The sequence below is a fragment of the Oncorhynchus nerka genome, unplaced genomic scaffold, assembly GCF_034236695.1.
Source record: "Oncorhynchus nerka isolate Pitt River unplaced genomic scaffold, Oner_Uvic_2.0 unplaced_scaffold_1465, whole genome shotgun sequence".
Classification (NCBI taxonomy): Eukaryota; Metazoa; Chordata; class Actinopteri; order Salmoniformes; family Salmonidae; genus Oncorhynchus; species Oncorhynchus nerka.
In genome coordinates, this window is record NW_027039848.1 from 25,813 (window position 1) to 41,389 (window position 15,577).

Sequence of the window (15,577 nt, forward strand, 5' to 3'; positions counted from 1 at the left end):
TAGCTGTGTAACTCAATGATATTGTAGCAGCCTTAACACAACACCTAGTGACCTCATCAAGTAGCAGCAGGGATGTGTTGTGGTGATTCATTTAGAGAGAGAACATTAATAATACCATCAATAATACCAATAAGAATATAATCAGTCACACCAGTCTGTAATGCATTATCAAAACATTTATACAGTCAGTTTAGAGAATACATTATTATAATTTACAACTTTATAACAGTCCTTCAATACTGTAGGCATTAAAACAGACGTAATATTAATATCCTCTGTGTTATTTCTAGATTCAGATGAGCTCGCTGTGATTTGCCAACGTGAACTCAAATCTAATCTAAAGAAGAAGTTTCAATGTGTATTTGAGGGGATCGCTAAACAAGGAAACCCAACACTTCTCAATAAGATCTACACAGAGCTCTACATCACAGAGGGTGGAACAGGAGAGGTCAATAATGAACATGAGCTGAGACAGATTGAGACAACAACCAGGAAACAAGCAAGACCAGAGACTGCAATCAAATGTAACGACATCTTCAAACCCTTAACTGGACAAGACAAACGTATCAGAACTGTGCTGACAAAGGGAGTCGCTGGCATTGGAAAAACAGTCTCTGTGCAGAAGTTCATTCTGGACTGGGCTGAAGGAAAAGCTAATCAGGATGTCCAATTTGTATTTTCATTCCCTTTTCGGGAGCTGAATTTGATGAAAGGGGACAAACACACTTTCATTGAACTTCTCAATCACTTCTCAATGGAAACCAAACAATCAGGAATCTCCAACTTCGACAAGTACAAAGTTCTGTTCATCTTTGATGGTCTGGATGAGTGCCGACTGCCCCTAGACTTCCAGAAGAACAAGATCTGTTGGGACGTCACAGAGTCAACCTCAGTGGATGTTCTGCTGACAAATCTCATAAGGGGAAATCTGCTTCCCTCTGCTCTCCTCTGGATAACTACCCGACCTGCAGCAGCCAATAAGATCCCTTCAGGGTGTGTTGACCAGGTGACAGAGGTACGAGGGTTCAATGACCCACAGAAGGAGGAGTACTTCAGGAAGAGATTCAGTGATGAGGACCTGGCCAGCAGAATCATCTCACACATAAAGACATCAAGGAGCCTCCACATCATGTGCCACATTCCAGTCTTCTGTTGGATTTCTGCAACAGTCCTTGAACACATGCTGAAACATAAGAGAGAAGAGATGCCCAAGACTCTGACTGAGATGTACACACACCTTGTGGTGTTTCATACCAAACAGAAGAATGAAAAGTATCTTGGGAAAGAAGAGACAGGTCCACACTGGAATAAAGAGAGCATTCTGTCACTGGGAAAACTGGCTTTTCAACAGCTTGTGAAAGGCAATCTGATTTTCTATGAAGAAGACCTGAAAGATGCTGGCATTGATGTCAATGAAGCCTCAGTGTACTCAGGATTGTGCACACAGCTCTTTAAAGAGGAATGTGGGCTGTACCAGGACAAGGTGTACTGCTTTGTTCATCTGAGCATTCAGGAGTTTCTGGCTGCTGTATATGTGTTCCTCTCATTCATCAACAACAATGAGAATCTAATGGACAAACTGCAATCAACGTCCAGGAACTTTTCTGTGAGGATCAAACAAAGGCGTAAAGTTACTTTCTACAAGAGTGCTGTGGATAAAGCCTTACAAAGTGAGACGGGAAACCTGGACCTTTTCCTCCGCTTCCTTCTGGGCCTCTCACTGGAGTCCAATCAGAAGCACTTACGAGGTCTACTGACAAAGACAAGAAGCAGCTCACAGAGCCATGAAGAAACAGTCAAGTACATCAAGAAGAAGATCAGGGAGAATCCCTCTCCAGAGAGGTGCATCAATCTGTTCCACTGTATGAATGAACTGAATGACCATTCTCTAGTGGAGGAGATCCAAAGCTACCTGAGATCAGGAAGTCTCTCAGAACCCAAACTGTCACCTGCACAGTGGTCAGCTCTGGTCTTTGTGTTGCTGACTTCAGAAAAGGAGCTGGATGTGTTTGACCTGAAGAAATACTCCAGATCAGAGGAAGGTCTTCTGAGGCTGCTGCCAGTGGTCAAAGCCTCCAGAGCTGCTCTGTGAGTAAATAAAATGCCATATAAGAACTAATCATCAGGAACAAATAAAATGAAATGACATTTAAGAACTAATCATCAGGAAGAAATATTCAGTTTAGAGAACAATATGTATTATAATATGTAAATAATATTATATTGAATAACATATTCAATAAATTCATTGATTTTCACATTAGTATAACAATATGACCATACAATTCTAGGAGATGGAAGATGAATCTATATGTTGTTTGAGAGAATAAACCAAATGCATCCACCATTGTCCTTCTACACTACTGGTGTTAAATTAACAGTGTGTTTGTGAAGTCATGATGATCTGTTTGTCAGGCTGTCAGGCTGTGGAGTCACAGAGGAAGGCTGTGCTTCTCTGGTCTCAGCTCTGGAGTCAAACCCCTCACACCTGAGAGAGCTGGATCTGAGTAACAATGACCTGAAGGATTCAGGAGTGAAGCTGCTCTCTGCTGGACTGGGGAATCCCCACTGTAAACTGGAGACTCTGAGGTCAGTATTCCTGTAGTTGGTCAACATGTGATAACTGTTACCAGATCCACATGTGTTTACTCACACATAGTCCACACCATATGTGTTTGGACAGTGAAGCTTACAGTTTTAAATTTGGTGCTCCATCATTTTGAATTTGAGATAGAATGTTTCATATTAGGAGACAGTACAGAATGTCACCCTTTATTTAAAGGTATTTTCATGCATATATATTTTATGTTATAAATGAAAACCCTTTATGTATCTAGTTCTCCCATTTGAAGAAGTCATAGTATTTTGGATAAATTATTTTAGTCATACGTTTAGTATTTGGTCCCATATTCCAAGCCTGTAGTGATTACATCAAGCTTGTGATTCTACTAACTTGTTGAATTAATTTGCAGTTTGTCTTGGTTGTGTTTTAGATGTTTTCCTAATAGAAACTGAATGGTGAATAATGTCCTGTCATTTTGGAGTCACTTCACTTGTATTGTCAGTAAGAATAGAAGATGTTTCTGAACACTTCTACATTCATGTGGATGCTACCATGATTATGAATAATCAGGAATGAATCGTCAATGATGATGAATGAGAAAGTTACAGAGGCACAAATATCACACCCCCTCTGTTGGTAATGGTGAGAGGTTAGCATGTTTTGTTGTAGCCTCTGTTATTGGTAATGGTGAGAGGTTAGCATGTTTTGTTGTAGCCTCTGTTATTGGTAATGGTGAGAGGTTAGCATGTTTTGTTGTAGCCTCTGTTATTGGTAATGGTGAGAGGTTAGCATGTTTTGTTGTAGCCTCTGTTATTGGTAATGGTGAGAGGTTAGCATGTTTTGTTGTAGCCTCTGTTATTTCACTCATTATTATCATGATTCATTCAATATCTGTTTTTTTAATCATGGCATCCTCTGTTATTGGATGAATCTAGTTATTGGTAATGTGAGAGGTTAGAGACATGTTATCTACTCACTTATGAAGAACATTTCTCCAGTCATCATCCACTATTCAGTTAATAATCGACAAAACATAACCCAAAATATATCCAAAACAAACTATGAATGCATTAATGTCACCTCATATGAAACATTTGATTTCCAAACCATTAATTTATGAATAGATATGGAAGGTTTCAGGACACTGATATATCTGAATATGTTGAAAAAATATACTGCCACTATTTTCCCCACCAAAGAATATCAGTGTGATTTTAATATGATTTGACTCTTTGCAGGCTGTCAGGCTGTCTAGTCACAGAGAAAGGCTGTGCTTCTCTGGTCTCAGCTCTGAGGTCAAACCCCTCACACCTGAGAGAGCTGGACCTGAGTAACAATGACCTGAAGGATTCAGGAGTGAAGCTGCTCTCTGCTGGACTGGGGAATCCCCACTGTAAACTGGAGACTCTGAGGTCAGTATTCCTGTAGTTGGTCAACAAGTGATAACTGTTCACCAGATCTATACATGTTTCTATATTTCATTTGAAAAAGTCACAATTACATGATGTTCTCTTTGCAGGCTGTCAGGCTGTCTAGTCACAGAGGAAGGCTGTGCTTCTCTGGTCTCAGCTCTGAGGTCAAACCCCTCACACCTGAGAGAGCTGGACCTGAGCTACAATCACCCAGGAGACTCAGGAGTCAGACTGCTCTCTGCTGGACTGGAGGATCCACACTGCAGACTGGAGAAACTCAAGTATGTAGAGGGTTTAAGTCAATTTTCATATCAGACATGTTGGACTTATCAGGCTGGTTAAGACAAACATTCTGACCACCACCTGGACAAAGTTATATGCTGTGTGTGTGTGTGTCCAGTGTGTGTCCTGTATCTGTCCATTGTGTGTGTCCTTTCAAACACACACTGGACACACTGGCAAGACACACTCACTGTTATTGGTACACTGGACACACTGGCAAGACACACTCACTGAACATTCACACTGGACACACATAGGACACCAACAGGACACACACACACACACACACACACACACACACACTGGACACACATAGGACACCAACAGGACACACACACATAGGACACCAACAGGACACACACACACACTGGACACAATATTTTGCTCATTACCTTCCACAGCAATAATTGTTTCACCACAGGGGTGTTGTGGTTAACTAACTGGATATTCTGTTAATTTTCACATATCAATCACAATTAAAGCTTATTGTCCTTCTACATGTACATTCTACTCATTAAATCAACAGTGTGTTTATGAAGTCATGATGATCTCTTTGCAGGCTGTCAGGCTGTCTAGTCACAGAGGAAGGCTGTGCTTCTCTGGTCTCAGCTCTGAGGTCAAACCCTTCACACCTGAGAGAGCTGGACCTGAGCTACAATCACCCAGGAGACTCAGGAGTCAGACTGCTCTCTGCTGGACTGGAGGATCCACACTGCAGACTGGAGAAACTCAAGTATGTAGAGGGTTTATGTCAATGTTCATATCAGACATGTTGGACTTATCAGGCTGGTTAAGACAAACATTCTGACCACCTGGACAAAGTTGTATGCTGTGTGTGTGTGTGTGTGTCCTGTGTGTGTCCATTGTGTTTGGCCATTGTGTGTGTCCTTTCAAACACACTGGCATACTTTACACACGCACACACTGGACACACTGGCAAGACACACTCACTAAACACACACTTAACACACACTGGACACACTGGCAAGACACACTCACTAAACACACACTTAACACACACTGGACACACTGGCAAGACACACTCACTGAACACACACTTAACACACACTGGACACACTGGCAAGACACACTCACTAAACACACACTTAACACACACTGGACACACTGGCAAGACGCACTCACTGAACATTCACACTGGACACACATAGGACACCAACAGGACACACACACACACACACACACACACACTGGACACACATAGGACACCAACAGGACACACACACACACACACACACACACACACTGGACACAATATGTTGCTCATTACCTTCCACAGCAATAATTGTTTCACCACAGGGGTGTTGTGGTTAACTAACTGGATATTCTGTTAATTTTCACATATCAATCACAATTAAAGCTTATTGTCCTTCTACATGTACATTCTACTCATTAAATCAACAGTGTGTTTGTGAAGTCATGATGATCTCTTTGTCAGGCTGTCAGGCTGTGGAGTCACAGAGGAAGGCTGTGCTTCTCTGGTCTCAACTCTGAGGTCAAACCCCTCACACCTGAGAGAGCTGGACCTGAGTAACAATGACCTGAAGCATTCAGGAGTGAAGCTGCTCTCTGCTGGACTGGGGAATCCCCACTGTAAACTGGAGACTCTGAGGTCAGTATTCCTGTAGTTGGTCAACAAGTGATAACTGTTCACCAGATCCACATGTGTTTACCAGGTTACACATAGTCCACACCATATGTGTTTGGACAGTGAAGCTTACAGTTTAATGTGGTGCTTTGCTCCAGCATTTTGGATTTGAGGTAGAATGTTTCATATTAGATGACAGTACAGAATGTCACCTTATCTTGGTAATGGTGAGCGGTTAGCATGTTTTGTTGTAGCCTCTGTTATTGGTAATGGTGAGAGTTTAGCATGTTTTGTTGTAGCCTCTGTTATTGGTATCGGTGAGAGGTTAGCATGTTTTGTTGTAGTCTGTTATTGGTAATGGTGAGAGGTTAGCATGTTTTGTTGTTGCCTCTGTTATTGGTAATGGTGAGAGGTTAGCATGTTGTTGTAGCCTCTGTTATTGGTAATGGTGAGAGGTTAGCATGTTTTGTTGTAGTCTCTGTTATTGGTAATTATGAGAGGTTAGAACGTTTTGTTGTAGCCTCTGTTATTGGTAATGGTGAGAGGTTAGCATGTTTTGTTGTAGTCTGTTATTGGTAATGGTGAGAGGTTAGCATGTTTTGTTGTAGCCTCTGTTATTGGTAGTGGTGAGAGGTTAGCATGTTTTGTTGTAGTCTGTTATTGGTAATGGTGAGAGGTTAGCATGTGTTGTTGTAGTCTGTTATTGGTAATGGTGAGAGGTTAGTATGTTTTGTTGTAGCCTCTGTTATTGGTAGTGGTGAGAGGTTAGCATGTTTTGTTGTATCCTCTGTTATTGGTAATGGTGAGAGGTTAGCATGTTATGTTGTATCCTCTGTTATTTGTAATGGTGGGAGGTTAGCATGTTTTGTTGCAGCCTCTGTTATTGCTAATGATGAGAGGTTAGCATGTTTTGTTGTGGCCTCTGTTATTGGTAATGGTGAGAGGTTAGCGTGTTTTGTTGTATCCTCTGATATTGGTAATGGTGAGAGGTTAGCATGTTTTGTTGTATCCTCTGTTATTTGTAATGGTGGAGGTTAGCATGTTTTGTTGCAGCCTCTGTTATTGGTAATGATGAGAGGTTAGCATGTTTTGTTGTAGCCTCTGTAATTGGTAGTGGTGAGAGGTTAGCATGTTTTGTTGTAACCTCTGATATTGGTAATGGTGAGAGGTTAGAATGTTTTGTTGTAGTCTCTGTTATTGGTAACTGTGAGAGGTTAGCATGTTTTGTTGTAACCACTGTTATTGGTAATGGTGAGAGGTTAGCATGTTTTGTTGTAACCTCTGTTATTGGTAATGGTGAGAGGTTAGCATGTTTTGTTGTAGTCTACTGGTTAAGTATTTTGTGTTTATCTTCATGTTTGGTCAGGCCAGGGTGTGGCATGGGGTTTTTGTATTGTGGTGTGTTTTGTCTTGGGGTTTTGGTGTGTATTGGGATTGTAGCTAGTGGGGTGATCTAGCAAAGTCTATTGGTAATGGTGAGTGGTTCTCAATCAGAGGCAGGTGTTTATCGTTGTCTCTGATTGGTAACCATATGGTGAGCCATATTCTGCAGTGTTTTGGTGGGTGATTGTCCTTAGTGTCTTTGTTCCTGTCGCTGTGTTAGTTGACACAAGTTATAGGCTGTTTTGTTTTAGTTACGTTTATTGTTTTGTAGTGTTTGTATTGATTTGTTGTAACGTTTGTTTATTAAATTATGGATGCAATCTACATGCTGCATTTTGGTCCGACTCTCCTTCACTAAAGAGAACCGTTCCAGACTGTTTTGACTGATACTGCTTTTTAACCTGTCTGTTCAGTCTTTAAAATATTTGTACTATACATGTTTCTATCTACAAGCAATACTTGGATAATTTGTCATTTCTAATAATGATGCATTCATTTATGAATATATGACATGTTTCAGGACACTGATATATCTGAAAATATTCTGCCACTATTTTCACCAAGAATAGCAGTGTGATTTTTAAATGATTTGACTCTTTGCAGGCTGTCAGGCTGTCTAGTCACAGAGGAAGGCTGTGCTTCTCTGGTCTCTGCTCTGTGGTCAAACCCAACACATTTTTCGTGCAGAGGTTACAGTGTAAACAGGGAAAGCTCAAATTAAGGTAACATTTTAATACAACCTGTCTGTCTTTGTATGTCTTCTGTGTTTCAGACTCACTGGCTGTAAACTCACAGACACATCCTGTAAAGTGTTGGCCTCAGTTCTCAGTTCAAACCCCTCACACCTGAGAGAGCTGGACCTGAGTAACAATGACCTGAAGGATTCAGGAGTGAAGCTGCTCTCTGCTGGACTGGAGAATCCCCACTGTAAACTGGAGACTCTGAGGTCAGTATTCCTGTAGTTGGTCAATAAGTGATAACTGTTCACCAGATCCACTTTTTTTTTTTTTTTTCACCTTTATTTAACCAGGTAAGCAAGTTGAGAACAAGTTCTCATTTACAATTGCGACCTGGCCAAGATAAAGCAAAGCAGTTCGACACATACAACGACACAGAGTTACACATGGAGTAAAACAAACATACAGTCAATAATACAGTAAAAAAAAACAAGTCTATATACAATGTGAGCAAATGAGGTGAGAAGGAAGGTAAAGGCAAGAAAGGCCATGGTGGCAAAGTAAATACAATATAGCAAGTAAAACACTGGAATGGTAGTTTTGCAATGGAAGAATGTGCAAAGTAGAAATAAAAATAATGGGGTGCAAAGGAGCTAAATAAATAAATTAAATACAGTTGGGAAAGAGGTAGTTGTTTGGGCTAAATTATAGGTGGGCTATGTACAGGTGCAGTAATCTGTAAGATGCTCTGACAGTTGGTGCTTAAAGCTAGTGAGGGAGATAAGTGTTTCCAGTTTCAGAGATTTTTGTAGTTCGTTTCCAGTCATTGGCAGCAGAGAACTGGAAGGAGAGGCGGCCAAAGAAAGAATTGGTTTTGGGGGTGACCAGAGAGATATACCTGGTGCGGCGTGTATAACAACATGAAGTTGAAGCAAAGAATCAATATTTGCAGTGTTGACCCTTCTTTTCCAAGACCTCTGCACTCCACCCTGGCATGCTGTCAATTACCTTCTGGGCCACATCCTGACTGATGGCATGCTGTCAATTAACTTCTGGGCCACATCCTGACTGATGGCATGCTGTCAATTAACTTCTGGGCCACATCCTGACTGATGGCATGCTGTCAATTAACTTCTGGGCCACATCCTGACTGATGGCATGCTGTCAATTAACTTCTGGGCCACATCCTGACTGATGGCATGCTGTCAATTAACATCTGGGCCACATCCTGACTGATGGCATGTTGTCAATTAACTTCTGGGCCACATCCTGACTGATGGCATGCTGTCAATTAACTTCTGGGCCACATCCTGCCTGACTGATGTTGGTACCATTCTTTATTCATGGCTGTGTTCTTAGGCAAAATTGTGAGTGATCCCACTCCCTTGGCTGAGAAGCAACACCACACATGAATGGTCTCAGGATGCTTTACTGTTATTATAGTGTATTAAAGTAGTCATACGTTTAGTATTTGGTCCCATATTCCATGCCTGCAGTGATTACATCAAGCTTGTGATTCTACTAACTTGTTGAATGAATTTGCAGTTTGTCTTGGGTGTTTATCACCATAGAAACTGAATGGTGAATAATGTCCTGTCATTTTGGAGTCACTTCACTTGTATTGTCAGTAAGAATAGAAGATGTTTCTGAACACTTCTACATTCATGTGGATGCTACCATGATTATGAATAACAATGAAATAATCGTGAATGATGATGAATGAGAAAGTTACTGAGGCACAAAGATCAGAATAAATGCTGACCTCCCCTGTTATTGGTAATGGTGAGAGGTTAGCATGTTTTGTTGTAGCCTCAACTATCTCACTCTATTATTCATGATTCATTCAATTCTCAATCATGGCATCACAGTCTTGATGTAGTCATTATGATCCATGAATATGGGACCAAATTAATTGTTACTTTAATACACTATGAGTGAATTGGTGAGAATACTTATGACTTCAAATAGACTCGATACATTTTCTAAATTTTGAAACATATATGTATTAAAATATCCTCAAATAAATGGTGACATTATATACTGTCACCTCATATGAAACATTTGATCTCAAATCCAAAATGCTGGAGTATAGAGACACATTTAACATGTTAGCTTAACTGTCTAAATAGATATGGTGTGGACTGTATACTCAATACAATCTAAATCTGATTCCTCACTGTCTAAATAGATATGGTGTGGACTGTATACTCAATACAATCTAAATCTGATACCTCACTGTCTAAATAGATATGGTGTGGACTGTATACTCAATACAATCTAAATCTGATACCTCACTGTCTAAATAGATATGGTGTGGACTGTATACTCAATACAATCTAAATCTGATACCTCACTGTCTAAATAGATATGGTGTGGACTGTATACTCAATACAATCTAAATCTGATACCTCACTGTCTAAATAGATATGTGTGGACTGTATACTCAATACAATCTAAATCTGATTCCTCACTGTCTGTCTTTTGACTGATACTGCTTTTAAACTGGTCTGGTCAGTCTACTATAATATTTGTACTAAACATTTTTCTATCCTCAGGTAATACTTTGATAATTTGTTATTTTAATAATGATACATTCATTTATGAATAGATATGGCAGGTTTCAGGACACTGATGTACCTGAACATTTAGAAAAAATGTACTGCCTCTCCACTATTGCCACAATTTTCACCACCAAAGAATATCAGTGTGATTTTAATATGATTTGACTCTTTGCAGGCTGTCAGGCTGTCTAGTCACAGAGGAAGGCTGTGCTTCTCTGGTCTCAGCTCTGAGGTCAAACCCCTCACACCTGAGAGAGCTGGACCTGAGCTACAATCACCCAGGAGACTCAGGAGTCAGACTGCTCTCTGCTGGACTGGAGGATCCACACTGCAGACTGGAGAAACTCAAGTATGTAGAGGGTTTATGTCAATGTTCATATCAGACATGTTTGACTTATCAGGCTAGTTAAGACAAACATTCTGACCACCACTCACACACTGGATAAAGTTATATGATGACTGACACAATCACATACTGTGTGTGTGTGTGTGTGTGTGTGTGTGCGTGTGTGTGAGTTCAGGTGTATCCTCAATGACTGTCTGTTCTTTTGCTTACCGCTACAGTGTGGAACATGGTGGAGAGAACACAATGACACCTGGGCTTAGAAAATGTGAGTGTTGACTGAAAGAATTGACTAAGAATAAGTCTTAATTCAAGTTAAGTCAAAGTCAAAGACCACCATCATTACTGACTTGGTCATATTAAATATCAGCTGTAGTTCTACAGAAGCAGAAATCAGGGACACCAAAGTTTACAAAGAGTTGCTTTGACTGTGTGTGTGTGTGTGTGTGTGTGTGTGTGTGTGTGTGTGTGTGTGTGTGTGTGTAATTAATGGGAATAAGTGTGTTTTATATTACCATACAGTATAACATATAATCATTCAACAAGTCTCATGTTACCTTAACTTCTCATTTTGATACCTAGAAACATCTACATTAAATGAATTAGTGAAAAGTGAGTTAACATTCTAATGTGAATGATGATGATTTCTAATATTGTGTCTGGTTTCATCCATCAGATGTCTGTGATCTCACACTGGACCTAAACACAGTAAACAGACTCCTCTCTCTGTCTGAGGGGAACAGAAAGGTGACATGTAGGAGAGAGGAGCAGCCGTATCCTGATCACCCAGAGAGATTTGAGGACTATGAACAGGTGCTGTGTAGAGAGGGTCTGACTGGGCGCTGTTACTGGGAGGTAGAGTGGAGTGGGAGAATGGGGGCTGTTATAGGAGTGACATATAAAGGAATCAACAGGAGAGGAGGGGTTAAGGACTGTTGTCTTGGATACAATGACAAGTCCTGGAGTCTGTACTGCTCTGACAACAGTTACATTGCCTGGCACAATAATAATCCCACTACCATAGACGTCCCCTCCTCCAGCTCCCACAGAGTAGGAGTGTATCTGGACTGGCCAGCCAGCACTCTGTCCTTCTATAGAGCCTCCTCTGACACACTGACCCACCTGATCACATTCACCTCCACATTCACTGAGCCCCTCTATCCAGGGTTTAGGGTTTGGGGTGATGACTCCTCAGTGTCCCTGAAATAATAACTTGACACACCTACACACACACACACACACACAGGACAAACACACACTCTGAACACACACACACAGTGGTCACACACACACACACACACACAGGACACACACACACTCTGGACACACACACACTCTGGACACACACACACTGGACACACACACACACTGGACACACACACACACTACACACACACACACACACACACACACACACTGGACACACACACACACACTGGACACACACACACACACACACACACACTGGACAAATACACACACACACACACACACACAGTGGACACGCACACACACACACTCTGGACACACACACACACTGGACACACACACACACTGGACACACACACACACACACACACACACACTGGACACACACACACAGACAGACACACACACACAGACTGGACACACACACACACACTGGACACACACACACACACAGACTGGACACACACACACACACTGGACACACACACTCTGGACACACACACACTCACACACACTCTGGACACACACACACTCTGGACACACACACACTCTGGACACACACACATACTCTGGACACACACACACATACGCTGGACACACACACACAGGACACACACACACACACTGGACACACACACACACACACAGGACACACACACACACACTGGACACACACACTGGACACACACACACACACACTGGACACACACACACTGGACACACACACACACTGGACACACACACACTCTGGACACACACACTCTGGACACACACACACTCTGGACACACACACACACTCTGGACACACACACACACTCTGGACACACACATACTCTGGACACACACACACATACTCTGGACACACACACACACTCTGGACACACACACACATACTCTGGACACACACACACACACATACTCTGGACACACACACACACATACTCTGGACACACACACACACATACTCTGGACACACACACACACATACTCTGGACACACACACACACATACTCTGGACACACACACACATACTCTGGACACACACACACATACTCTGGACACACACACACACACACACACACACTGGACACACACACACACACACTCTGGACACACACACACACACACTCTGGACACACACACACACACACACTCTGGACACACACACACACACACACTGGACACACACACACACACATACTCTGGACAAACACACACACACACACACTGGACACACACACACACACTCTGGACACACACACACTGGACAAACACACACTGGACAAATACACACACACACACACACTGGACACACACACACACACTGGACACACACACACTGGACACACACTGGACACACACACACTGGACAAACACTGGACACACACACACACACTGGACAAATACACACACACACACACACATACACACACACTGGACAAACACACACTGGACAAACACACACACACACACACACACACACACACACACACACACACACACACACTGGACACACACACACTCTGGGCACACACACACACACACACACACGCTGGACACACACACACACACTCTGGACACACACACACACACACACACACACACACACACTGGACACACACACACACACACACTGGACACACACACACACACTGGACACACACACACACTGGACACACACACACACACACTGGACACACACACACACACTCTGGACACACACACACACATACTCTGGACACACACACATATACTGGACACACACACACATACTCTGGACACACACACACATACTCTGGACACACACACACATACTCTGGACACACACACACATACTCTGGACACACACACACACATACTCTGGACACACACACACACATACTCTGGACACACACACACACATACTCTGGACACACACACACACATACTCTGGACACACACACACACATACTCTGGACACACACACACACATACTCTGGACACACACACACACATACTCTGGACACACACACACACACACTCTGGACACACACACACACACACTCTGGACACACACACACACATACTCTGGACACACACACACACACACTCTGGACACACACACACACACACTCTGGACACACACACACACACACACTGGACACACACACACACATACACTGGACACACACACACACACACACTGGACACACACACACACATACTCTGGACACACACACACACACACTCTGGACACACACACACACACTCTGGACACACACACACACATACTCTGGACACACACACACACACACTCTGGACACACACACACACACACTCTGGACACACACACACAGGACACACACACACACACACACAGGACACACACACACACACACACACTGGACACACACACACTCTGGACACACACACACACACACACACACTGGACACACACACACTCTGGACACACACTGGACACACACACACTGGACAACACACACACTGGACACACACACTGGACAAACACACACACACACAGGACACACACACACTGGACACACACACACTGGACAACACACACTGGACAAACACACACACACAAACACACACACACACAACACACACACACTGGACACACACACACTCTGGACACACACACACACACTGGACACACACACACACACACACTGGACACACACACTCAGGACACACACATTCTGGACACACACACACACACTCTGGACACACACACACACTGGACACACACACACACACTCTGGACACACACACACTCTGGACACACACACACTCTGGACACACACACACACATTCTGGACACACACACACTCTGGACACACACACACACATTCTGGACACACACACACTCTGGACACACACACACACTCTGGACACACACACTGGACAAACACACACACACACACACAAACACACACACAGGACACACACATACACACTGGACACACACACACTCTGGACACACACACACACAGGACACACACACACTGGACACACACACACAGGACACACACACACACTGGACACACACACACACTGGACACACACACACACACTGGACACACACACACACACACACTCTGGACACACACACACACACTCTGGACACACACACACACACACTCTGGACACACACACACACACACTCTGGACACACACACACACACACTCTGGACACACACACACACACACTCTGGACACACACACACACACACTCTGGACACACACACACACTGGACACACACACACACTGGACACACACACACTCTGGACACACACACACACACACTCTGGACACACACACTCTGGACACACACACACACACTCTGGACACACACACATTCTGGACACACACACACACACTCTGGACACACACACACTCTGGACACACACACACACTGGACACACACACACACACACTCTGGACACACACACACACACTGGACACACACACACACACTCTGGACACACACACACACTCTGGACACACACACACACTCTGGACACACACACACACTCTGGA

General features: G+C 43.1%; 1 protein-coding gene across 1 annotated transcript in view; it reads left to right on the forward strand.

The window, feature by feature from the left end:
* Positions 1-12,637, forward strand: part of LOC115127868 (NLR family CARD domain-containing protein 3-like) — a 30,486-nt gene extending 17,849 nt beyond the window's left edge. The window contains exons 8-12 of the mRNA XM_065015389.1: positions 291-2,088; positions 2,416-2,589; positions 10,660-10,833; positions 11,049-11,095; positions 11,504-12,637. Coding sequence (XP_064871461.1) covers positions 291-2,088; positions 2,416-2,589; positions 10,660-10,833; positions 11,049-11,095; positions 11,504-12,036 — 2,726 coding nt within the window. The 3' untranslated portion in view covers positions 12,037-12,637. The remainder of the gene's footprint in view (positions 1-290; positions 2,089-2,415; positions 2,590-10,659; positions 10,834-11,048; positions 11,096-11,503) is intronic.
* Positions 12,638-15,577: the final 2,940 nt, after the last annotated feature.